The sequence below is a fragment of the Sylvia atricapilla genome, chromosome 2 (genome assembly GCF_009819655.1).
Source record: "Sylvia atricapilla isolate bSylAtr1 chromosome 2, bSylAtr1.pri, whole genome shotgun sequence".
In the NCBI taxonomy this organism is placed as follows: Eukaryota; Metazoa; Chordata; class Aves; order Passeriformes; family Sylviidae; genus Sylvia; species Sylvia atricapilla.
Genome location: NC_089141.1, coordinates 38,736,431 through 38,764,036, shown reverse-complemented (window position 1 = coordinate 38,764,036; position 27,606 = coordinate 38,736,431). Strand labels below are relative to the sequence as shown.

The 27,606-nt window shown below is 39.7% G+C and overlaps 2 protein-coding genes across 2 annotated transcripts in view; both read left to right on the top strand.

The window, feature by feature from the left end:
• ANGPTL5 (angiopoietin like 5) overlaps positions 1 to 27,606 on the top strand; it is a 510,199-nt gene that overhangs the window by 221,494 nt on the left and 261,099 nt on the right. The gene's annotated exons all lie outside the window — the stretch shown is intronic.
• The window catches only part of PGR (progesterone receptor), a 31,842-nt gene continuing 30,216 nt past the window's right edge, over positions 25,981 to 27,606 (top strand). The window contains exon 1 of the mRNA XM_066312954.1: positions 25,981 to 27,152. Coding sequence (XP_066169051.1) covers positions 25,981 to 27,152 — 1,172 coding nt within the window. The remainder of the gene's footprint in view (positions 27,153 to 27,606) is intronic.

The following is a 27,606-nucleotide window of genomic DNA, read 5'->3' as shown; positions in this document are numbered from 1 at the left end:
CTCCAGTTTTGTAGGGTTGGAAAGAAAAAGGCAGTACAGCATGAAGATCAGTTTTCGACTGCAACAGGGAAAGCATTTCTAGAAATATCATTACTTCAGAGAACCTTGCCTGATTCTTATCTTTTCTACCAAGCATACAGTGTACCATTTTTGTCCACAGTTATCAAACAACTTCTGTAAAACTAAAACAGAAGGTATCTATATTATTTAAAATTTCAATTAAAAATTATCTAAATTAAGATATTTCATTTTTCTGATTTACTCATCTTTTTTTAGCTAGAAGTAACATGAAGCTAAGAATTCCATCCCTGTTTGCACCTGCATCAAGAAATTAAAAAAAAGTAATCTATTTTCTGCACAAATAATATGTAATTTAAAATCTCAGGAAAAGAAGTGTTAGTGACTAGTTAAGAGGAGCCATTTATAAATCTCATTGTTTTTGCTACAGGCTGCCATGCAGAACAAAAATGATCAGTAGTTTCATATCTAGAAGATAGCTGCACTGCTGATATATGTTTTAGATAAATGTTTAGTTTTGGGTTATGATTCCCAGTAGATGATGTAGCAAATACTGCCACAGACTGCTGGAACATGTCTGTGATGTTTTATTTTATTCAGTTGAATGTTTCAGAAGAGATTCAGACCTAGTTCGTAGTTTTTTGTTCCAAAGAGAGAATGGCAAAGCCCCAGATTTCTGACTAGGATAAGGGCAGCTGGGCAGAAAGTAATTTAATTTGGCTAAGACCTCAGCAGCCTACATACATAAAATGCTGGAAGTCATGTAACCAGCAATCAATACTGTTGGACTACCCAATTAAGGATTCAGTGAAGGATCACCATCATCCTGCTGCATGAAGCTCTAACCACACTGCAGTCCTGACAAACAACCTTGCTAGGCTCTAGAACGAGCAGTTGAAAGCAAAACTTGTCTGTTTTTGAAATTTGCTGCATGTTATAGTTGAACTGCTTGTGCACAGAAAAACTGACTGACAATCTGTATGGCGTCAGAAAGTCCTCAGCCTCCAAGCATAGAACAGCTTTTGTTTTTACTTTTCTTACCAGTGAACAGGTGATGGAGTAGTAAAAAGAACAAGCTGGTATACTGAATAAAATCTCCTGAATTCTTTCTAAAATACAGAGTTATATTGCAGGGAAAAAAAAAAACAACTGTTATGACCATTGGTTCTGACTGCTACCAAGGCAGGTGAGTACACATTTATTTACACTGATGTATCATTCCCCAAGTAGTACAGTATCAGTGCCTACAACCTTTGTATTTTCTTACTCAAATGTGGATATGTCAAAATAATCTTACATTGACCATATTATTTTATTACAGTAATGCCTAGATAGCTCAAATAAAATAAGACTTTTCTTATTGGTTACTGTAAAAACTCAGAATAGACAAGGGTTGTGTAAAAAGCAAATTCATTCTAAAAAGAAGGTGACATTTTAATCAATTCTAATTTAATTATTAATTTAGAAAGAAATAGTCTGATATTAATTTTGTCTGGCCAATCATTATTAACTTAGATGCTCTTTTGGACAAAGTGGTTCTTTCACAATAACCATGGTAAGATCAGATTAACAGAGCACAAATGATTTGTGATAATTTTTTTTTATGTTTAGGAAAAAACATATAGTTATGAAAAAGAAAAAAGAAATTGAATATAGGCAAAAGAAAACTTTATTGTCACTCAAATTTTCTTCTTCTTTAACCCATTTAGTTTCATGTATTCTGTCCTTAGTGCTTTTTTGCTTCATTTGCTGGTCTATTCTAATATGAAGAAGCAGCCAATATTTTGTGTCAGGTAGAGTTACATCCAGCAAAGTCCATTGCAGTGGACACCTTGGATGGCCTCCCCAGGTGCCTGTCTCTCCTTCCAACACTGAACACAGAGTTAGTTTTCTCCTGGACATGAAAGTCTTCTTCAGGACCAGAAACCACACTGTTTGGTGTTTAGACAATAGAACATCCCCCTAAGTTCAGGCATAAGTAACAAAAGTTTCATCTTTAGGCCTGTGTCATTTCATGGTTTCATTGGGTAAAATCTGTATGTAATTGTTAGTAGTAATATTATTATCACTGTCAATCTGTCAGCATCAACAATATTGTCATCACTGAAAAGTTCAGTGGTTCATCAATGAAATATTCACTGCTTCCTTAAAGCCATGGGAACAAGTTTTGTGTGACATGACTAAGGAAATTTTTTGGAAGATGCACGAACAAAAACATAACTGTGTGATGTTGTTTTTCTTTGCCGCATCATTTCCTGCCTGACTCAGATGTGGTCTCTTGTTGATACCTACCTTTTCCTGTAATACCGATTTCACAGATGCAGTAGCTAAATTATCGCACTAAATTCTGATTTCAGAAAAAAGGAAGGGAGAATAGAGGTATTATCTAAAAAAGACTAATCAAATGAAATTAAAAAGCACACTTTAGTGTGCTCTAAGCCCCAGAGGTCAAAGACATTTTCAGTGATACAATGCTGCAAGAGCTCTGCTGCAGTAAAAATGTCTAAGGACAGCCCTGGGCCAAGATGTGACTTGAAGAGCCACACATTAAACCCAGCTCCAGCCAGTGAATCTGAGGCATAAATAAGCCTATGGAAATCAATGCTGAATCATCCAATGTTTCCCAAGTCCTTTATTTTATTCCCAAGTCCTGCAGAGCAGGCTAGATTTCAGTCAATGCAAAGTTGTACATCTAACACACAAATGGAGAAATAGACAAATGCAGCTTCTGCAAACGTCACAGGAAATCACCTCAGTTCAAATCCAGGCTCACCAGCTGTTGGCTATTCTATCCAAGAACTTGGTTTCCGTTCTGAAATATTAAAGGGCCAATATTAAATATGCATTTTCCTCATATATATTCAAGTTTTAAGCACTCTCTTATGATGACTCAATGCTGATCTCTAATTCACAAAAAAGGGAAAGCTCATTTACTGGCACTGACATTACATTTCTCAATGTAAGGATGGGGTTTGGGTCAGAAAACCTCTCTGAATGGATCCTCCTCTTTCTTATTATACTGATTTAGATAAATGGCAGTTTCAGAGATAGAGAGTGTCATAGCAGTAGTCATGGAGTTGATATTCTCTTGAGTTTGACTTGTGACCTTCTTGTTTTTAGTATCTGTTGTTCCTTTTATCTTCTGATATTCATGGGAAAATTAGACAACCATAGACTGATATTTTGGAATGGAGATTGGCATATGAGAATTTTTAGATTCTGAGTTGTATTGTTTGTTTTTATTTTGATTTATAGTTTATTCCATGTTTAATTCATGATAAAAAATCAGAGCATATAATGCTGACTGTTTGCTTTACTTTTATAAACAGAATACAACAGAATATATAAATATAAATAGCAAAATTTTCAGGAGCTGGTAAGAAGCAAAAAGGAAACCGGAATGCAGGAATTTAGAATTCAAAGTTTTTATCAGGCTAACAAGTGAAAAAAATGAGCAGTATAGAAAATATGACATTAACCATTACCACAACTGTTTTCATGAAGGGATCCTACAGTTCCAATAATAGAATAACTAAAATTGGAAAAAAATATATCTTGGGAACAGAGGTGTCTGATGGATGACCATTAAACTATGAGTGTGATTGAAAAGGGAAGAGATTCACTTGTTATTTTCTTCTTGCAGTATAAGAACGAGGGGACATGAAATGAATCTTGAAGGATTCCTATTCAAAATACACAGTGGCAGTGCAGTGTCTCACCACACTCACAGTGAAGAGTTTCTTCCTAATATTTGATCTAAATCTACTCTCTTTCTGTTTCAACTCATTCCACCTTGTCCTATAACAACAAGCCCATACAAAAACTCCCTTTTCTTGTAGGCCGCTTTTAGATACTCAAGGATCCTATGAGGTGTCCCTGGAGCCTTCCCTTCTCTACACTGAATAGCCCCAACTTTCTCAGCTTGTCTTTGTAGCAGAGCTGTTCCAGCCCTCCAATCATCTTTGTCACCCTCCTCTGGACTCACTGTAAGAAGTCTATCTTATGCTTAGCAGATCCAGAGCTGGGCACAGCACTGCAGGTGGGGTCTCAGCAGAGCAGGGCAGAGGGCCAGAATATGGGTATTATATGTGGGTAATCCCTGGCCCTGCTGCCCATACTGCTTTGGATGCAGCCCAGGACATATTTGGTTTTCTGTGAGGGCACACTGACAGCTTATGTCCAACTTCTCACCAACCAACATCCCTGAAGTCCTTCTCCTCAAGAGTGATCTTGATCCATTCCCTGTCCACCCTGTACTTATGCTTAGGATTGTCAAATAGATAAACATGGGAGAGTTGTATGTAGGATGTTGGAAAAGTTTTTAACACAAGCATAACTAAAGCAAAGAGGGAATTTGATGTATATAGCACTGAATTCTATGACCCAGTAGTAAGTGCTTGTGATCACTGTATGACCTGAAAAAATCCCTCTGCTCCGGTGTTCTGTTATTAGTGAAATATATACCAGCAATTGTCACCTACACAGTGTTGCTCAGCCCTCTTCAGTTCTGAAGCTTTAACCTTATACTTACCTTGCAGCACTGATGAATTAGCTGATTCTCTTAGATAAAAAGAGAAGCTGATGGTGAGAGAAAATGACTTGGTCTATTTGAAGAAAATAATGCTAGGTTCCTCACAATCTGTAAATCTTTAATGATGCTTTTAGTAATTTCTGAAGTTTCATTTTTGACCCATCTTGAAAGGATATTTTTTCCACTGACTTTAATGTTCCATCTACAGGGCACAACTGTCTGATTGCTAGGTACAGCTCAATTTAAAAATGCCATTATCAATCACTTCTGGTTTCATGATGAAATTAGTTATTGCTAAGAACAAGAATTTCACAACAAGGTTACAGTAAAGACTGCCACATTTGCAGAATTTGAACTGAATGGCAGTAAACTTCTCATAAATGGTGTTTCATGATAATAGTGGTAACAGTAGAGCACTCTGCAGACTGGATAGCTACTCTAGCAATACAAGTTTTGTGCCCATTGTTTTATTTCTTGACCACTAATGTCAGTCTGGTTTTAGACGAAAGAATTATAGTCCCCAGCAGAAAACAACATGATGAAATAAATTTGAGAAGTCTGAAGTAGCTCTCAGAAATGCCAGCATGACCTCTACAAGGCAGTAAAAATGCTCAAAATAGAACTGTTCTTCATAACTCCTGGAGAAAATTTCTACTCATTTCCACTCTTCTAAAGAAAGTGGTAAGATGGAATAGAGATGGGCTGCATGTATTTATAAAGAACCCTTTGTAGCAGTGAATATTCTGAAATAATAAGAGGAAAGAAAACCTTTCTTGTTTCTTGCCTCTCAGGAGTACATTTTCAGGTAGGTAGGTTTTAATTTGATCAGGACTATGCATTCTCTTGATGTGGAACAAAAATGTTATTCTGGTTTACCACAGTACAGTCCAAGCCCTGCAAGGGGAACATGACAAAAGAACATGGCATCTAACTCTGGCTAAAAATCCTGAAAAAAATCAGATATTTTACTACTAGTTTTGGTTCAAATATTTTAACACAACTACCTCAGCTGGTAAAAACAGTAGGGAAAGAACAGTACTAGAAACAACCACGTTACAAGGAAGCAAAGACTAGGAGAAATCATTACAATTTGACTTGGGATAATTGTGCTGGAATATTGTGTTCGTGTTGTAACACGCAGGAAGTTCATGGGATGGCCAAAGCTGAGATTTTGTTTGGGATACCTGTGGAAGACCCTGCCTACAGACTGCTCTTGCAAGAGGAGGAAGAGATATTCTTTGAATTCCCTCAATGACTGAAAGCCTCTAAATCTGGGTTTCAGAATAAGAATCAGAGAAGGTCTCGGAAGGGACTTGGTTGGGTATCCATTTGAGAGTTGCTTGAGACTAACCTCATCTTTCCACAAAATGGAAATGCCAAAACCATACAGTTTCATGCTGTTTGTCCTGTCAAAGAAAAACATCTTCACTCACACTCAGGAGGGGAATTAATTTTGATCAACTGCATGTTTGGTAGGATATGGTCTGCTTAAATAGTGTGTCTTCCTACCGGCTGTGTCACTGTCACATCAGTCTGGATGTCCTCACAGTTCTCATACATGCTATGGATCATCCAAAACTAAAATAACAAACACAAGTAATCCAATAAATGTAAATAAATACCACTGTTTTATAACTTTCAGCTCTGCATCTGGCTCTGGTAAATGAAGTAACATATACCACAGCTTGATGCAGGACGGATATTAGCAGCAGGTAGGTGACAATAACATAATCCCATTGCTGTGTCTGAGGCTGGATCTCAAAAATAAAAACCATGTCTCAGACCCAAGGGTATGTCACAGGAAAGCCAGAGATGAAGGCCAAGTGGCATTCTATGTGTAAGTAAGATATATTATACATTTAAGTATAATTTCATTTCTGAAGGGACAAATTCAGCAGCAGTAATATTTCCCAGTTGTCTCATTGTCAGCTGGCTGGGTTTCATTGTCACATTATATGTCTGTATAACCCTATTCCAGTAAAACTACTGAACAATCTAAAAATTTTACCTACAATTTCATATATGTTACAAGGCCATTATCTTCCAATTTTAATATGGCTCCTATTATATGTAGTTTTGCAATTTTAAAAAATTGATATTTTTTTAAGTCCTAGACTTTAATTAACAAAATTGAATTTTTTCAGGGACTACCTGTTGGGTTAAAGGGAAGGGAGAGATAAGGACCTAGAACATCATTTTCTTTTTTCAAAAATTATTTTTCAAATATAAAACCTGAGTAACACTATCGAGAATATATATATAATGTAAAGAAATAAAATATGGCACTCTATAAGGCTTTGTAATTAATAGCAAGGTCAAACATGGTACTCTTTGCTCCACTGATTGAGCAGTTCACAGCCCTAGTAAGGTCACTGCTTATGCACAGAGCATAATTAAATCAAGGTCAGACAATCAGGATTCTGTAGTACAAGATAGTGTGCCAGAAGAGTACACAGTACTAGGAAATTTACATTTGAAATATGCTTGATGAAGATTATCTATGCATTTTCATAAATGAAAAAAACCTGGTAATTTTATCAATGTAACTAGTTCTGTTTATAGAAAACAAGTTAATAACCAAAATGCCTGCCTGAAATCTAAGGGTGGTTTTACATGGACTTGTATAAACATGAAAACAAACAGAAACTGCTTTGTACCCTGTTTTGTGTGTTGTTAACACACTCTCAAGATAGCTTTTATGCAACAAATGAGTTGGAGTAACTTCACAAGTTACGTAAATATTTTTTCTAATCAGAATTCAACCTAAAATTCAAAGGTTCCTTTGCACAGTGAGAATTTCTTAGCGTAATCCTTCCATAAGCACACAGTGTGCACTCCTTTGCATATATGCTTAAATAAAGACAAGGCCTTAGTTGAGAGAATGGCATTTAGAGAATGGAGTAAAATCATATCATCTGACATCAGAAAATTACTAATATGTGGCCTTTTTTTTCCCTAACCAAAACCAAATTGATTGTAATTCAAGGCTGGTATTCTACTGAGTGTAACTGGAAGTTTTCCATCTGGATTATTTACTGAATGCTGTCAATGAGTTAGTGTGTTTAAGCTCCAGAGCACTACTCAGGCACAAGGTCCACAGATCAAAGGCATAGTATTCAAATAATTCATGTAGTTTCTTTCAAGTATGTTTAAGGTTACTTGGTTTGAGAAAAGTCATCATGGAAAAATGTAGTTTTGAGAAGTGACCCGGAAAAAAAGGAGAAGTATCCATAAAGTACACAAGTGGTAAGTTCATTGGGCGAATGCAAAGATGTTAGTAATGTAGATGGATTGGAGACAGTAGACAAGACACAGGACAAGCATGTGGGAGCCCAAGGCAAAACCAAGAATGCAAACTGGACTTACTTCAAGAAGTCAGAAATTTACCTTTTTAAAAAATTTATAGAATTTCTGTGGTTTTGTTAGGTGAACAAACCAAACTGAATGTACCTTACAGATTAATGTCTGCATTATTGCCTGGAGAAAAGGCGGCTCAGGGGACACCTCATCACTCTCTACAACTGCCTGAGGGGAGGGTGTAGCCAGGTGGGGGTTGGCATCTTCTCCCAGGCAACCAGGGACAGGATGAGAGGTCATAGCCTCAAGCTGTGCCAGTAGAGATTCAGGCTGGGCATCAGGAAGAATTTCTTCACGGAAAAGTTTGTCAGGCATTGGAATGGGTTGCCCATGAAAGTGGTGGAATCACTATCCCTGGTTTGAGAAACAACTGGACGTGGCCCACAGTACTGTGGTCTAGTTGACAAGGTGGTAATAGGAGCTGATGGTCTTGGAGGGCTTATTTAACCTAAATAATTCTGTGATTCTTTTCCACTTGTATGTCATATTTCTGCTTGTACAAATACACATATGTGCTTACCTAAAATTTCCTGCAGACTCTGTCAGTGAAATTCTACCAAATTCTTCCTCAAAATGTCCAGTTCAAGTAGTCTGGTTATCCAGTTCAAATAGCCTTGCTAAACAACAAGCTATTTTAAATTGACTACATGTTTTCCCCCAAAAATAAAGGAATGTTCTTTTTTTTTTTTTTTTTTTTTACCTCACAAATAAATAATACCAACACTATAGGATATGAATCAGAAAGAATAAGGAAAAGGAACTGGCAGTTTTTTGGACGCTCTTGTAACTTCAATTTAATTGACTTGCTTTAAGATCCTCTTTGCTTTATACAAAGTCTTTAGTATACATAAAGTCAAAGACTTCATACAAGTCTTTCGTCCTCCAGCTTAATTCATGCTGTTGATTCACAAAAGTGATTAGGACACATGATATTTTTTGTGACATATATGTACAACTGCTTTATGGCAAAATGCATAAAATGTCCATGTAGATGTAGAACACTCAAAACTTTAAAACAACAACAGAATATCAGTGCATTATGAATTCTTCCTAGGATGCCCTTTTAGTTTGATAAATGAAAAAGAAAAATTAAGAGAACAAGTTTCAGTGTTGCTTTTGCTGTTTAAATTTACAGAATATTTCCCTACCCTGCTAGCTGAGGACTGTTTTGCTACATTCTTATTATATGTGCAATAAACAGCCAAGGTCAAGGTAATGACAGTAGGTGTATAGATGATACTGATCTATGGAAACATAAAGGAGACTATCATTAGACACCTAAGTAGACTATATCTTGTCACTTTTCACAGATATTGAAGTATTAACATTATCTTGCCATTCAAGATATTTTTCACCACAAACCACATTTTTTTACCACAAACTCTTGCAATTGCAAAATGTGTATTTCCCCTATCAGCAGTCTTCTTTGGGCTGGAATGAGGAGACACAACTGACATAACTATATCTAGGTCACAAAAATATCAATATATGAGATAGTCATTGATTCAAAGATTCAAAAATAATCTCAGCCCAGTTTTGACAATTAACCAAGTTTTCTTCAACACTGCTATAGTTCAGTGAGGAGTGTCCCTGTTGCTGTTAAACTGTTAGCACTACATGCACTCTATTGCTAAATGAGGAAATACAAGCTTATGAAATTGCTGCAGTATTTATAACCTCCTGTTACACAGCCAGAACTAGTTAGCAAACACTGTTCTTACAGCCCTGTTGACATTATCAATGTTGTTAGTGCAGAAACAACCCCACAAAAGAAACAAAGCCAGCTTGGCTAGTGCTATACCTCACTCTTCTGCCAAGTGGAATGGTACAGAAGCAACAGGAACCAAAACTTATATTCAGGCTTCTAAGCAGAGAGTGGAATACTGGGGACAGTACTGGGTTTATATTTAATACATTACAATATTCCTATTACCACTGATCTGTGGGCAAGCAAGATGTCAAACAGCAGGAAAAAACTTCTTAGAGTAATAATTTTTTCTGTACAAACTTAACCGATTTTTTTTTTTTTTTTTTGTGCTATGTATGTAGTGACTGTTGTCAGCTTTTTCTCCATTCCTGGCATGTGCCAAGAGCTAGGCCATGCTTGGATCACACGGCTTCTGTGTGTGTGTGCACAAGACAGTTCTATTCATTCCACCAGCCAGCAGGAGAAAGGGATGTCTTTTCTGTGGTGCTTCTTTTAATATCAGTGATAAAATATTATGTGTGTTCAAACTAGATAGATTTTTAAATTTATTTTTTATTTTTGTTGCAATGAGGGTAGTAAAATACTGGAACAGGTTGCTCAGAGAGATAGTAGATGAGAGATCCTCATCCCTGGAAAAATTAGAGGTTGGAGTAGACAAGATGCTGAGTAATCTGATCTAGTTGAAGATATCCTTGCTGAGGGGCATGGGGGTTTAGACTGGATGACTTTTCGGGTTCCTTCAACCCAAATTATTCTACAATTATGTGTTTGCAAGTAGCACCCATGCTATCACCATCTGTTTATGTTACAACACTAGTTAGAATAATATGTGGTAGCTGCTGTGAAATGGAGAAAACAATGTAGTGTGAGCAGTGTGTATAACTCTCATTTTTATGAGCAGACACAGCCCCAAAAGGCTGCATGCTAAGGGCTGACCTGAAAAGAAAGATACATAGAAGAGGCAGAAAGCAACATACCTACCAACATTAAGTAACACAAACCTTGCAGTTTTTACCTTGGTGCCTAGTATTTCTCTTTCATCTCTCAGTTGTGAAAAGAAGCAAAAAAGAATATTCCCTGTCATTCCCTGAGAATCCAGAGCCCAGTGAGATTTATGATCCATTTTCTCAAGCACTCTTCTCTTGTCACATACTTTCCTTATCATTTCCTGCTCAGAATACCTGAGGTTTTGCAAATTGCTATTAGTGCCTGAAAAATTCCAGTGAAGTTAAGGCAGTCAGGGAGAGTTGCCGAATGCTGATGCAAAGAGCTGCTGTCTGGGTGGAAAAAAGCACTACTCAGAAGATCAGGTAAAAGTCAAAGAAAAAAAGAAAAAAAAAATCACCCACTCAGAAGAAGGTAGAAAAAGGAAAGAATTACAGTGACAAAAGCAAACTTACTTGTATTAGGAATTTTCTATCTTCTATAAGTACTAGCATTAATGCCAAAAAAGTTTCCAGTCCCTATTTTCCTTTCTACAAAATCCAGTCATGCTTTTACATTTTCCAGTCATGATACTGATGTTTTGGCAGACTCAGAGATGAAGGCATGACCTGGTTAACAGCAGTCAGAATGCTTTGTGTCATTCTGCATCTCAAAATGGAGTGAAAATACAAGTGACCTGGACTGACTGATATAAAAATAGGAAAGTGGCGATGGGTGATTTGATTTCTATCTGTGTAATGCTCCATTAAGAAAGCAGAATGTTTCATTGTATGCATACTGCCTATCCCTCTTCCAAAGCAGTCAGCACTGCTTTTACTTGCAAATATGTACCTGGCAAATATTTATAACTTTATTTCCAATCTACCTGTCTTATTCAATCTCTTGATAATTGTTATCAGATCCAGAGGTACCTCACACATTTCAGTGAATGAAGGTTCCCCAGAAAATTCCAACCTCCAAAAGTACAAAATATAGCCTACCAAATGCTCTAAATCATAAACATAATGGTACCTAAACATTTATTTCTTCCTCATATATGAATAAGACAGGGCATATCATTTTTCTAGTTGGTGAAAATGAACAAGGGCACCATTCATACTTTGTGTGTGTGTCCATATTGTGAATAAGCATATGGAGGTACTATTACAGCTTGTGCAGGTGTAATAAAAACAGCACTACCTATCCAACTCATACCAAAAGTATTGAAGAGAAACAGTGATGATCCAAGTTAGTTTTATCTACGATTAAGTTCTGTTGAGTACATCAGGACTTGACTTCAATGTTTATATGTTTTTACACTGAAGAACACTAGATAAAGCCTGTTCTTTTAGAGTGCAGTACAAATTTGTGGACTCATACACAGTCTGGCAGTGATCTGAAGATCACTGAAGATCACAAGATAGAAGCAGATAGGCCAAAGCTTTTCCAGTTAATGCTGCTGACACCCAGAAGAGACAGGTGTCCTCATGTCCTGAAACCCTAAGCTCTACTCCCTTGGTTCTGTTCATCTCCCATCTTTTTTTCTCAATTGCCAAAATTATATATAATTTATGTGTGGGACCAGGCAAGTCCTGGGAGGGCTTATGACCTTAGGCTTCATGATTATGGAACTGGTGGTGCTCCTGAAGAGCCAGGATGCTCCTGGAGGCAGAGAATTGCATTTGCCTGATGTCACAACCCTCCATGCCCATATCCATAAATAACAAGTGAACTGAGTGTCCTATCCTTAGATCTGATGGATGGCTGTATAGCACTTCAGCTATGCTCACAGCATATTGTACAATATACAAAGATATATTTAATGATAACGTAAAAACAAAGATATAAATATAATGATATATTTAAAAAGAAAGTAAAAGCATAATATCAACCCTAAAAACCTAATATAAATAAATATAAAGAAAAATAAACATCAAAGCAAAGACATACCAGTCTTTAGACTGTGTCTTTTGCATACTTAAATCTTACTTCTATAACAAATGAGAGATGAGGGTAAGAATGGATATATTTGCTTTGCCACATAGCAATGTCTTTAACATCTGAGCCTGTGCAATTACAGACCCACAACCGGGTCATGACACTTATCAGATGAGAGGATGTGAGTCATCTGAGACTTCTGGAAAAGATGCTGAAAGCAGAAAATTCTTAATTTGGTCAGACACACAAATGGAAAAAGAAACCATAAAAATATTAATGACTCCCAATCTGCCTTTCTCAGATTCGAAACCAGAAAATGTGACAGCCTCATTTTATCTTATCAATATGTAAAACATCTTCATAATTGCACACACATGGACAGACTGCAAAACCAGCCATGGCTTACATTTGTTGAGCTGACTTCCAGTGCTTCTACTGTGAGCATAATTCATTTGTTTTATGACTTTTGTCTACAGCTCTAACCAGGTTATTTTTCAAGGCTAACAGAATAAGAGCAACAGCAGATTGCAAAGACATTTAATCTCTAGCCTTTGGAAGATCTTACTGTGCACAAGATATACATGTGAGTGGGTAATTTTGAAGACTGATGTGCTGATATCACACATTTTGGAAAATTGAAGAATTTGACACATTACTTTAGGGTTGTATTTTGACCAAATTTCTAGCGAGAGGTCTTCTTGGCAACATGGGAACTGAGGCCCAGACAGCTGGGCTGTTTTATGGACGCAACAGAGGTGAAGCAGTTTGCATAAAACTTAATACTTCCCTTATTGTTTCTTTACTGTCAGCAGTTAAGTCCTTACAGATAACTTAAGATTTTATAAACAAGAAAACACATCCAGTTCTGTAATATGTCTACCGACCTTCTGCATGTCAGTCTGTGAATACAATAGTTTATTCTCAGTGACTTCTGTCATGGCTGTTGAAAGCTAAAGGAAGCTCAGGTCTCCAATGCAGAACTTGACTGAGCAAAGTGTGCAACAGCAAAAGCAGGTCATCACTACCAAGAAGGAACAAATGAGGGAAAAAAATCCAACTATTTCCTTTGGCAAGAGAAGGGAAAGGAGAACTAAACTGCCTATTAAGCCACATAGAGCTCTCTGATACTAGCATTAAAAAGGAAATATGAGCAACTTATACAGATCAAATTTAAAAGGCAGTAATCATTCAAAAAGCCTGAGAACTTATTTATGAAAGACTCTTATTATTTAGCAGTAATATTCAGTTCATTGCCCAAACATCTATTTCTTGATTGAATATTTCAATCTAATATTTAAGATACCTTTTTAGTGGATGTCTCATAATTGTCAGTGAAACTTTTAAAAAGAAAAACAGTAATAGAACATTGCTATGCACTTCCAAGACGAGTGTAACTCCTTGATATCCTCTGATCAGGTAATTGTAGACAGCAATAATATTTGCCCCTTGGATTCTCTTTTTCATGCTGAACAACCATGACTTGCTCAATGTTTTCTTGTAAGTCCAGTGCTCTGACTCCCTGACCACTGATGGTCTCTATGAGTCTCATTCCAGCACACCCATGCCTTACTTGTACTGGGGAGGCCAGAACTGGGAACTGGATTCCAGATGTAGCTCATGAGTGGAGATACAAGGGAAGTGGAAGGGTGATTTCCTGTACCCACTGGCTGCACTCTCATGCAGCCCAAAGTGATGTTGGCTTTCCTTGCTCCAGTATATTCCATGAAGATGACGGCAGTCACATTTTTTTTCTTTTGTTTTGTGTAGCCTTGGGGTTGGTTTTGGTTAATCAAAGCATCTTCCTGGGTTTTTTTTTTTAACAAATATTTATCCCTGTCCAGATAAGTTGAACTGCACAAAAGTTGTGATGGGTCTTTTTACATGAAGAGATCAAAGATATTTAGAAAGTTTTCCAGTTTGCTCAGGACAGACAGAGAGAGTACATTTCTACTTATTACTTCAACAAATCAATGCTTTTTATTGAATATTCCTGGTTCTGTAATTTGAGTAGTGGTTTCCACGATCTCAGTCTACACTCTCAACACTCAATATGTTCTATTAAAAATTTCAGACCTGCTACCAAGGCTTTTTCCCCCCCCCACTTTATTTTTTTTTCCTTCTGAGAAATAAAACATATAGGATTTTTTAGGATTAGAATAATCCACTCATACAATAATTCAAAGAGGAAGAAAAAAAATTCCATTCCAGTACATCTATTTTTTTCAACATGTATTGTGATCCCTGTCACATCATCACTTGTCTATGAGTTATGTTTCCATAAGCAGCAGGCTGCTTTCCCACCTCTCTTAATGGGTGAGCTGTAACCAAGGCTTTATAATATGAAACACTTAAAATCAAAAGGCATATATAGCCTTCAACCAAGGATTGGGTGATTTTTTTTCAGATTAACTCTGAGATGACTGTCTTTGACAAGAAAGTTCAGTTTCTGGTGAGATTAATTTCTTATTTTTTAAATGACATGGTCAGTCTAAGAAAAAGCTATTGTCACTTCACAGTTGCCACAAAATATTGTAAGTTCAAAAGTCTGACCATGGTCTACACTGAGCCATCACTAGATTGGAAGTATAACAAGGAAAAACTTAGTCTGCTTCCTTTGTTGCATTTCCTTATTGGTATGATAGGCTAAATTTCATCTTGAGCACTTGGTCCTTGTCCTCATAGTTCTTGCCTTCTTGGTTGTAGAAGGCCTCAGAGTGATAAATGTATAAAAATCAACAGTCAGACTTAAATAGTATTTTTAATTTTTCCTGAAAGTTCAATTTTCGTACTCCTGTTCAGGTCCCTCCTGCCCAGTGTAGATATCTATTTAGTCACTATGTCACATCTTTAATATCAGTCATCATTTAAAAAAGACAACAACTGCCGATTCTGTGTGGGTCAGGGCAGCAGTTCTAGTGCTGTCTATTGAGTCACTATGTCACATCTTTAATATCAATCATCATTTTAAAAAGATAACTGCTGCTTTTGTATGGGTCAGGGCAGCAGTTCTAGTACTGTTGACCTGGTTCTTATTTGGGTAATTGCATTCTGTTCTATTGGAAACCTTTTTAATGTCCTGGTGAAATGGAAAATTCTTCATATTCTTTCAGAACAACAGCTAATGCTTTGGAACATTTACTGGCTGAGGCTTATACCAGGAACAGAAACCTTTTCTGAGGAGAGGAGCTCTGCATTAGTAACAGAGACAGCATGATGAATATATCAGCCAAAAAGAAGCATCTAAATATGTCAGGATCATTTTCTAGTTTAAGATTGAACTTGCATTTATGATTTGCTTACGCAAAAACTGCTTTTGCTTTTATTTCATAATGATGCCTAAAACACAGAGCTGTAGCTCCAATTCAGATTTCCTTTAGGATCAGACATGGTGGTTTTTGTCATACCCATTTTCTCTATTTCTTTGTAAAAGGATGAATACAACAAGGCACATGAAAAAATAAAGTATTTTGGAAATTGCAACATCCATTTTCTAGAAAACAGATAATTTCTGATAGCTGTCATATCAAATGCATCAGTCTCTCATCATGTTTTTTTATTTTCCATCTCTTGTGATAGAGGAACTTCACCCAAATACACTGTCCATCATTTTACATCACTTAAAAATCAGGACTAAGCACTGTGTTTTGAAAGACTGGAGAAAGAGGATTGAACTGAGAAAGGAATCACACTAAAGAGATTGAATAAATACAACTCATGGCAGAATGTTCATGCAATAAAACATGAACATTTTAGAGGTAAAAAAAAAAAAAAAAACAAACAAAGGAAAAGATGCCATTTACTGATTTAATCAATGTACAAATAAAAGAATACATATGAAGTCAACTAAGAAAAGGTTGAGTTATAGTTTTAACTTTAAGTGGTTACTGTTTTGCTGGTAGATTTTAACAAACCTATTTCATGTGTATCACTCATATATCCTGTCTTTGGGCCAAAGAGGAAAATTTTCTCTTAGCACTGAGAGGAATGATACAGTTTGGACATCATCGGGCAAGGTCAGGATACTAAGGATATTCCTTAAATACATACTAATAATTTGAGAGACTTTCATACATTAATATAATTTATATTAAATTGTATATAAACATTTATAATAGAAGTGTTTGTATAATATTTAATTTATAGAACTCTATAAAATGGAAAACACTTTTTATATTTAAATTATTTATTTTCCTCCACTTTTTTTGCTGGTGACTTCCAGTAGCTCAAAACAAGTGTGCTATTCATTTATTAATTGTATTCCAATAAAAATGGAACTTACATGCTATTTCAGACCGTATTTTTGTCTAATATCTCTGTTCGCATTTTTAGGCTAACATTAGCAGATTTTGGCACTCTACTTGTTGGAAATATTGCAGAAGTCTAGAGATTCTGGTTTAACATGAGATTTGTTGGGAATAAGTCATGCAAAAGAATAGGATGAACAGATTATGATAAAACAAAGCCAGTCAGGCTTCTGTCTGTGCAGCAGAAACTCCCACAAGTACCCAAAATGTAACCATGGCATTGGTGTTACTGCTAGGTCTTCTCCTTCCCATGTATCACCATATTCATCTGCCCCCCCCCACCACCAGCTGCCACCACTCTGGTAACCTTGTTCCTACCTCACTGATCTACTTTTCCATCAGCAGTGATAGTATTTTTTTTTTTTTTTAATGTCATGGCAAAGAGCCCCACAGTTAGCAGCACAGTATGCAATTTTTTGGTTTTAGATTTCCCTATGTGTGCACTGGCCCTCCAAAGTGAAAATGTAGCCATCATTTCTTAGCCTAAGGATAGCAGAAGTCAAGAGAAAATCACACCCTACAATATCCTTGTAAGATGTGGTATGGCCAGAATTTCTAAGGCACTTTATTTTGAGATTAATTTTAGAGGAGAGTGATTAACAGCTGTAGCAGACCTCGGTCTTCCTCTAAGGTTGTATTGAATGAACCTCTCCCTGACATGTATCTCTATTTCTAGAACAAACTGCACTATGATCTTAACATTTGTCTTTTGTTTAGATGACTTTAACTTCATATAATTTTCTTTGAGAGGTTTTAAGGACACCTTTCTTTCTGTTAAATACTTAACATAGAACTGGGGCCTCTGATCAGTAGCAGACACCTCTAGGAATGAACACAGCACCAGCAATTACCAGTAATAACAGAGCTAACAAGAGTATCTGACAAAGGAATATTTTAGCCAGAGCTTGTCAAAACCAACACAAGAAAATCTGTGCCCTTTACTGACATGAATAAATTTGCTTCTTTGGAGTTAGCATAAAGCACAGGGAACCATGTCTCTTACATCTTTCCATGTCAAGTTAAGGGACTCATCTGCTAATTATCATTTTGGGTGAACATGAAAATAGGTTGTGTAACTTGAAGGTTTTACTCTGTGGCAAATCAGCCCAGGATTTATTCCAGTTTAGTTTACACAGCCTTCACACCTTATAGAAGATCCCGTTTAATTAAAGTGGTTAATAAGGCTGGCACCTTATTTTTCATATTCCAGACAAGTGTCACTATTGATTTAATTTAAAAATGGCATGTAGTAATGTTAAATGTCAGTGATGAAATTTAATTTTCTCTGATTCATTCAAGAAATGGAGTAATCATGATCTTGCAGGGGTACATCTTCCCTTCACTTTCTGCTGTTCAATGTTCCACATGTAAATCAGTGTCTAGAAGGCTTGTGACTTAAATCTAGCTGTTGGGGGTTTTTGTTTGTTTGTTTGTTTGTTCGTTTTTGTTTTGGTTTGTTTTGGTCTTTTTTTTTTTTAAGAGTAATAAAATAAAATCTAAGGAGACTTAAGTACAATGTTTGCATGACAAATCTCAAGGTGTGGGGTTATTGACCATACTTTTCTGCTCTCGAGTCAGTCATGCTTCCTTTCCAAAAAACTTGGACCAAGTTATCCCTTTTCAGTCAGTCAGATGTGAAGTACTGGTTTTGTCTGACACTTTGACAGCAGTTTGCTATTTAGACAAGTCTCTAGATCCAAAAATTGTGACAGTCCTTTAGGCTTCCTAGGAAACAATGACCTGGTATTTATTAACCTCCAGTAACACACTTTAAGAGAACTTTTGAACTGGGAGAATTAAAGCATATTGGTCCCTTGGCAGTTTTTAAGCTAGTGGATCTAATTTAGCTGTGCTGATTGTTAGCATTCAAGTATCTGATGCAAAATTCAGAGTCTAATATTCCAGTTTTTTAATACCTGGCTGATTCACAAAACTTTGGCAATACTTTGAGTAGATTTTACTGTTATACAGCTTCTGTATAGAACTGAATCATTCAAAAGGTGAAGGACTTCTGCCTCAGTTTTTGCTTAATTTTAACATCACCGGGCACCTTCCTTTGCATTTTAGCATTTCTATCCAGAATTGCCAAACACAGGGACACCTTCACAGATAATCCTCATACATTGTATCTATTCTTCACCACACAGTTACGTTTTTCACAGAATAACAGAATTAGTCAAGTTGGAAGGGACCACAAGTGGGTCATCTGCTCCAACCTCCTTGCTCAAGCAGGGCCATCCTAGAGCACAGGACACAGGATTGTGTTTTGGTGATTTTTGATTATTTCCAGTGAGGGAGACTCTACAACCTCTCTGGTCAAACTCTTCTACGGCTCAGTCCCCTGCAGAGTACAGAAGTTCTTCCCCTTATTCAGGTGGAACATCAGTTTCTGCCTGTTGCCTCTTGTCCTACTGCTTGGTACCTCTGAGGAGAGCCTGATCCATCCTCTTGGCAGCCTCCCTCCAGGTACTTGTATACATTGATGAGGTCCCTTCTCAAGGGTCTTTTCTTTACTCTGAACGGGCCCAGCTCCCTCAGCCTGTCCTGGTAAGGGAGAAGCTCCAGAGTCCTCATCATCTTTTTCACTGTCCACTACACCTGCTCCAGTTGCTCCATGTGCTGAGGAGCCCAGAGCTGGACACAGCACTGCAGATGTGCCTCACCAGGGCTGAGAAGAGGGGCAGGATCTCCTCCCCTGACCTGCTGGCTCTGCTCTTCCTGATTCACCCCAGGATCCCTCTGACCTTCTTGGCCACAAGGGCACTGCTGGGCCATGGACAGCTTGTTGTCCACCAGGACCCCCAGGTCCTTCTCTGCAGAGCTGCTTTCCAGCAGGTCAGCCCCAGCCTGTGCTGGTGCCTGGGGTTGGTCTTCTCCAGGTGCAGGACCCTGCATTTGCCTTTGTTCTCTGCAAATTATGGAAAAATTCTATGTTGCCACACCTTGCCTTTAACAAGTGGTTATAAAAAACTTATAATTCAGAGCAAGTTGTGAATATTTCAAGGCTTAAGAGTAAGTTTTGAAATTTCATGGGACAACCAAGTTGCTGGTGAACAATTAGACTGTAAATAGAAACAGAAAGAAAAGCTTGGGAATATAATAGGTTGATGGAAAATTAATCCTTGCTGAGATACCTTGAATTTACATAGGAATGATATCTCTTATGAAGTTAAAGCTGGCAGCAAAGGCTGCACAAAAGCAAAAGAAAATGATTTCTTCTTCCACTTACAGCGTGACTCAACTTCAAGATTGTGTCTATTTCGTTCAGCTTTTGAACTCTTAAGAAAGTGCCGTAGTTATGTTCAACCCCCTTTTATCTCTATGTTAAAAAAACATTTTCACATAACTTGGATCACCAAACATACTTATGTATTTCCTAAGGCCCTATCCCCTTGTTACCTTCTTTTCTATGATTACTTAGGACACACAATTCAATCATTATTAATTAATTTCAATATTCTGAATATCTACTGACTACTTCTTTTTGAGTTTCAGAGATGTTAACAGCTGTTAAATATCACTGCCTGCAACTTCCTTCTCTCCAGCCAGCAAACAAGACTTGCTGAGACATCACGAGTTTTATACTGCTGGGACTAGTATAATGTCATCTCAGTCCACCCAGCAGCAATGGGTTCAATCATTTTTACAAAGCCACTTAACATATTTATATAAAATATGTATTTCATATATGCAGGTAATAGAATATTTTATTTCATATGAAGCAACCTTTTATTTCCTCTTTCCTGAGGCTGGACTGGAAGAAAATTACTTTGAGGAAGATGGTGGGTTTGGGTAAAAGTCCCCCAGCTAGGCCTTGAGGGAAGCATACACAACATGTGCCCTTTGATACCTCAAGGTGATACATTCATTGACAAAAGTATTTGAGAAAATTTTCGAGGATGTCATCCAACAAGCACTGACATTCTCTGTGGGGCAGAAAAGCAGAAAGCCTATTTTCTCTTTTTTTTTTTTACTCCTCATGCTCCTGCTTGTTTGCTCAGCTACAAGTGTATATATTTTGCATTTCAGTGAACATTAACCAAAACATAAGCAATATAGAACAATAAATAAAATATACAACTTCTGTAGCAGAAACAGCTACCATTTTAGTGACTGTAACTCAATACCCATCTGTTTCCTCCCTTTAGATAATTTATAAAGATAAAAGTGTCTCACAGCCCACTGCACCTCCCATATTGCTATTATCCCTGTGAGAAGTTTAGCACCTGAGAGCAAAAAATTATGTAACATCCACTGTGATTAGCTTCCTTTCCCTCACCTCCTTTTGCAGCTCTATTGCTTACCTTCTTTGCCACATACCTCACTGTTTGCCAATCCCTTTTGCGCTGACAATAAGTTTCAATACACTCTTGCATTTAGTAAACCAATAGTTTTGATAGCTTTTAATAAATCTGATGGTTTAGCTTAAGCTAACAAAACACCTGATAAAAGACCAAAGAGATTAATTACAGTGTGGCATGCCCTTGCTTAGAGAAAATGAAAGTATGCTTACAGTGCAGTTTCTGAAACTATGATTTTAAACAATGCAGTAGAGCACATTGATACTGCATTTTAAGGATTTAGACTCTATTCATACCTCTTCATGTAGGCATCGACACTGCATTGCCAAAAAATCATGGCTCTTTGAGTGCTTCAGATCAAAGGAGTCCTTTATGTCTTTAATAAGACACAAAGTGTCTGAAGAGCTCCAGAAAATGGTCCCTACAGACATCTGTGACTCTTACCTGACTGTAGAAGCCTAATCACCAGGTTCAGATGGGAACAGTTACCATCAAATCATATTCCTGATGCTGAGTGCTTCCATGACTTAGCTGCTACTCCAAAATCATGATCTCTCAGAAGTATACATTTAATGTTTGCTGGTACCAGAATGTCAGTGAAATTCAGCCTGCAACAGGGGAGGTCTAAATTTTTACAGAATAGGGATGAAACCATGGAAAGACATGTCTCCAGAAACCTTAACAGAACAAGAATGTGCTGTTACTTGCATGACAGTACTATGTTTTTATTGTCTACACTACATGCTGAAATGTGGGGCTTTTCATGCAGTTACAGATGTCTATTTTTTAAAAAATGAAAACATTACTTCTGTGATAGAAACAAAAGCCTCTAAGTCTCTCCTTATGCAAGCTGTTTTTTAGTTTTGACCATGAGCTCATAAACTGAAGCAGTCTTTCCTCCCCTCTGTTTATAAGAAGTGAATCACATTTTTTGCTGTGTTATATCCTAAACAATATAATAATAGTACAAAACTGTGAGCCACTGATTAACTGAAAAAAAGGAAATCAGTATTTTTAACTTTCAAGTTCTGTTTTCCAACAGGCTGTGCAGAACAGTGTTGTAAGAAAGGTCTGTATGGACTAAGACACTAATTCAGTGTAATCAATCTGTTCTTTTCTGGATTTAAACACTAGCTCACTACCTGTTTATATGGAGCAATCTTGACACACAGATGTACAGATGGAACACTTTAGTGTGAGAAAAAGAACTTAGATCTTTTTGACCTTCAGCCCATACTTCAAGATTTTTTTAAGAAAAAGTCATCACAGAAAACGTCTGTGATTTTGATATTTGTACTGTTTGAGCAGGCTGTGTACTTGTCTTGTTTCTCACACAACATTGTCTTTTTATTTAAGTCAAAACCATTAGAAATATTTCAAAGAGTCTATCAAAATTTTTTACTGCTTAGAAGTGTACAGTTGAATGGCTGAATGGTCAAACAAATGCTCAGGAACAACTTAAAAATTAAGTAAATCTAGAGTATTACAGTAGGCGTTCTCAGTTCAATTCTATTGCTATTCTTGTTGACATTTTATACAAGAATTGTGCTGAAAAGCAAGACAGATGAGAAATTTTGCTCAGTGCAGCTTTTACTCATCTACAGTTCTTGAACAGAGCAAGAAAATAAACACAACTTATTTGAGCTCTCAGATATATTTTCACATTCTGATAGAATTTAAAAAAACGCAAGACTATCAATCAAACTCTCCAATGTTTTACTTTTGGGTTCAAAATAGGCCTGTTCATAAGTACTTTCATACTGTTTCCTCTTTGAAAAATTTTTATTCAGTAAAATATAACTGCATATTTTTAAAAAAAGGTCTTTTTTAGGTTGAATTGAAAACATCAATTTCAATTTAAATGGCTTGCAAATAAAAACTAGCTGTAGATAAACCATACAAAACCTGTTTTTCTTCAACATTGATTGACATAACAACATAGTGAATAAATCAAAATTAAGAAATTACAACAGTAGAGTGCAAAAATGTTGATAGGCATACTTTGAAATGTTCTTATTGAAAAACTTGTGGTGCCATAGCAATATTAGGGAAAGCTTCTTAATGATGTGAGAAAATCTACAAGCAAAAGAAACAAATGAATCACAGAACACCTTGGACTGGGAGGGACCTTAAAGATCACCTAATTCCAAACCCCCTCTCAGGGGCAGGGAAACCTTTCACTAGATCATGCTGCTCAAAGCCATACTATTGACTTTGAAGACTTCCAGGGATGGGGAATGAGGATTATGGACAGAGTAATGTAAAGAAAATAGCAAAAGTCTCCAGTGAAAGTCCATAGAAGTGAACATTAACCAAAATGTTATATATTTGGTAATGTGAAAGCCAATATATAAATTAAAGTCCACTCACTTAGGTGCAATGAATTTCTCAAAGATAAAGAACCCCAAATATTTTCCTTAAACAACCACAACTCAGCACAATTACTGTTACCATTAAAGATTTGAGTACATTTGTCAGGTCATAAAAGCGAAATTAGGAAGCACAGCTGAAAACCTGGGCAATATTTAACTGCTAACATTTAGAAAAATAATGTAAGTAGTAAACATTTATATTTCTGGTAAATGTGTAGGTGTTTATAGTCTCATGGTCTTGTTAGTGTAGAAATAAAGCAGACAAGTCATGAGCAGCAGTGAGTGGAAACTGCTCCAGCTGCTTTCCTTTCAGGAACCTCTATTCATGCCATCTGTGGCTCTTGACTTCTCTTAGCCCAGAAGCAGTAGGAAGGGGGGAAGTCATTGTAAGGAAACATGTTTTTGGAGCACATTTTTATAAAAATGTAGGCCATGAATGCTGTGTGTGTATGGGGAAGTGGAAATGAGAAAGCAAGGGAGTGGCAATAAAAAGACATGACAGCCAGCTGACCAAACATGCAACATCAAGGGAAAACCAAAATGAGCATGGAGATGAACAGTACTGGAGATGAACTTCTCTCTCCTCTGAGAAAAGGCAGGTTTGGGAGAAATTTTGTAGCATGCAAAACAGAAACTTATTATTCATTGAAGCACTTCGAATTATTTTAATGTCATATCATTACAGAACTGGATGGCGCCTCTTAAATAATTCTTTAACATTGGTTCCGCTGATAGGTTCTGTGAAAAGATCTTCAGCTCCTGGTACTTGCTGGGCAAACAGTTATTGGCATCACATTGCCAAAATTCTTTGAATACAAAATTCCTAGAGGAATAAAAAAGTAGAGTCCCAAAGCAACGTATAAGCCAGTAGTATTTTGACAAGAATAACACAGAAAGTACACACCACACAGAAAAAGGTTTATGTGAAGCCACTGGTTCTATAAATTTGCTTTATATGATTTCATAAAACTGAAATAATCTCCAAGAGTTATGTTTCTCTGCCTGAGAAGCTGTCCTCTTCAGTCTGAAGATGTTTGGAAAGCAAAGCAACAAAAGCAACTATTTCGTGGTGATCGCAATTGTTTCTTTTTTTTTTTGAAAGAAAGCTGCTTTCTTTCAGAAAAGCATGTTATGCCTGCAGGCACAACCAGGCATTCAACAGCACACTTGATTCTACTTAAAGTCAGGAGAACTACTCCTACAGCAATTTATTCTCTGTATCTTTTAATTCAAGTTTCTTTCCTGAGATTTCTATACAATGAAAGGTATACTAAAGGTTGCGTTGTTTGCTTTTTTTTTTTTTTTTTTTTTTTTTTTTTTTTTTTTTTTTTTTTTTTTTTTTTTCTTTCCCCCCACATTAGTAGCTGTCTTGTTGAGCTGGGTTCTGCCACAAAGCCATTTTACACAAAATGCCAGCAATTAGCTGGTGACAGCTTCTTGGTCAGAACTAACCTGGGCTGAATTGCAATCTGCTACATGTAGGCTGCCCAGCCAGTCCTTTTAAAATGCCCTCTCATTTTCCTGACAAAGCAATTAAAATTTAGAAACAACGAATGCCCCACTTTCCAAATCTTTTGCAGAAAAGATGATGTACTTCTTGGTGTAAAGGATGCTTTGACTGTCACGTAAAGAGTTTCACAATGCCTTTCATTGCTACTGGAAAATGGATCTGGTATCAGGAGGAGTTTTGGAATAGAGCTTAATCACGAAAAACTACATTGAACGTCTGAAGGGGACAGTGAAAAACAGACAAAAGGGAGCCGTCAGCGCAAATAAGTAAAGCTTGTCTTTCTCTCTGCTCTCCAAAGCAGCGACCTAACCAGAGGCTTGTGCCCTCTGCTCAGCGCAGAGCTGCACTCCTTCGGATGGTGAAGAGAGAGAACGGAGCACCGGCACAAGAGGTGGGGGGAAAGGGATGAAAATAAAGGGAGATGATCAGGAGAAGCCAAAAAACGCTGACCTAAGGCACAGGGCGCCGGATGCGATGGGAAAGGGATGGGGGCACGGTGAGGGACGGGAGGGGGACAGGCGGAGCGGAGGAGGAGCCGACGGAGGTGCCGCTGGAGGAGCAGCGGTTCGCAGGGGCAGCGCAGACCCTCGGTAAGGAACGGGGCTGGAGGCGAGGAGGGGCGGGGAGAGAGGGACGGGCGAGGGGGCGTGGAGCCGGCGGCCAGCCCGCCAGGGCGGTGGGAAGCAGTCGGGGAACGAGAGGAGCACGGAGTCAGCCTGTCCGCCGCCGCCGGAGCCTGGCAGGCACCCTGCTTTCCTGCACGCCTCCCGCACACGCTCCCATCGTTTCCCCCTCCAGGCTGCACCGCCCCCGGCTCCGAGTCACCCCCGTCCCGGCGGCGGGGCCCGGGGTAGAGCCGTCGCTCCGAGAGCAGCATCATATTAGCAGGACCCGCACCACCGCCGGCACGTCCAGGATGTAAAGAGCAGCCCGGCTGCTCACACGCCGCCGCTGTCCGGCCGCCCGCACTCGTCGCTGCCGGAGACCCGCCGGCGTCCGTCGCTGCCCCGGGCCAGCATGACCGAGGTGAAAGCCAAGGAGCCCAGGGCGCCTCCGCCTACCACAGACGGGGCGGTCCTGCTGCAGGGTCAGCCCGGCCGAGATCCCTTCCGCGAGGAAGAGGAGTCCATCGACATCTCCCTGGACGGGCTGCTTTACCCCAAGAGCAGCGACGAGGAGGAGGACGAAGAGGAGGAGGAGGAGGAAGGGGAGGAGGAGGAGGAGGAAGAGCCGCAGCAGCCGCATCTGGGGCAGGAGGACGGCCGGGAAACTCTCTCCTACCAACCAGTGAGCGGCTCCCTCTCGGTCAAGGACTCCCTGGACACCGTCCTGGACACCTTCCTGGCGCCCGCGGCTCATGCCAGCTCCACCGTGGCCGCGGCGCCCTGGTCCTTCTTCGAGGCGGAGGAGGCGCCCGACGGCGCGATGAGCAGCAGCCCCTCGCAGAAGGCTGCCGAAGCCGCCCCGGCGGCGCCGGGCCCCTCGCAGCCCCCGCCGCGGCCCGCCGCGCTCTGGCCGCCCGGCGACGCCCTGCTCCCCGCCGCTAAGCCGCGGCCGGCGGGGCCGGGGCCCGGCGCGGAGGGTCCCTCCGCGGCGCCCAAGGGCGATGCCCCCGGTGTCGGGGCGCTGCCCGGCGGGTCCCGGGCGGGGGATCCGGGGCAGGAATACCTGCACGTGCCGCTGCTGCCGCTCAACTCGGCCTTCCTGGCCTCCCGCACCCGGCAGCTGCTGGACGGGGCGGAGTACGAGGGCGGCGCGGCGCCGCGCTGCTCGCCCCCGGCCCCGTACCTGCCGGCCTACGGCTTCCCGCCGCCCGACGCCAAGGACGGGCCCTTCGCCTACGGCGACATCCAGCCCGTGATGAAGATCAAGGAGGAGGGTCTCGGCCTCGGCGCCCGCTACCCGGGCGGCAGGGCCAGCCCCGCGGCGGGCTGCCACGACTACCCGCAGGCTCCGCGGGCCGGGCAGGAGCCCTCGCTGGAGTGCGTCCTGTACAAGGCGGAGCCCAGCCTGCTGGCCGGCGCCTACGGGCCGGCCGCGCCGCCCGACAGCCTGCCCTCCACCTCGGCCGCGCCGCCGGGGCTCTACCCGGCCCTGGCGCTGAACGGGCACCAGCCCATGGGCTTCCCGGCCGCCGTGCTCAAGGAGGGCCTGCCCCAGCTCTGCCCGCCCTACCTCGGCTACGCGCGGTAAGGCGGCGGGGCGCTCAGGGACGGGGCCGGGGGTCGCGCTGCGCGGCGGGAGAGCTCCGGAGGGGCGGGCGTGCCGCACGGTGCGCGCCTCGGGGATGCTGAGGGGATGCTGAGGAAACAATGGGGGAAGTTTCTCTCGGCGAGGGCCTTTTTTGGGCTCTTAGGTAGCCCAGTTCGCATTCCCTGCGCTGCCCGGGTGTCCCCGCTCGTCAGGTGGCACCTGGCGGCTTTGGGCGCGATGACGCTCCAGGGATGTTGGTTTGTTATCCCTGCGGGACTTCAGGGCCACCCCATGCCCGAGCCCCCGGAGGCCGGGCAGGTTTGCTGGCTTGCCCTCACTTTCAGCGACACCGTATTCATCGATACCTAAATATTTTCCAAAATAATGCTCCCGATTTGGAAAAACGAACAAACAAACCCCAAACCACAAAGACACCCCCGCACAAAAAGC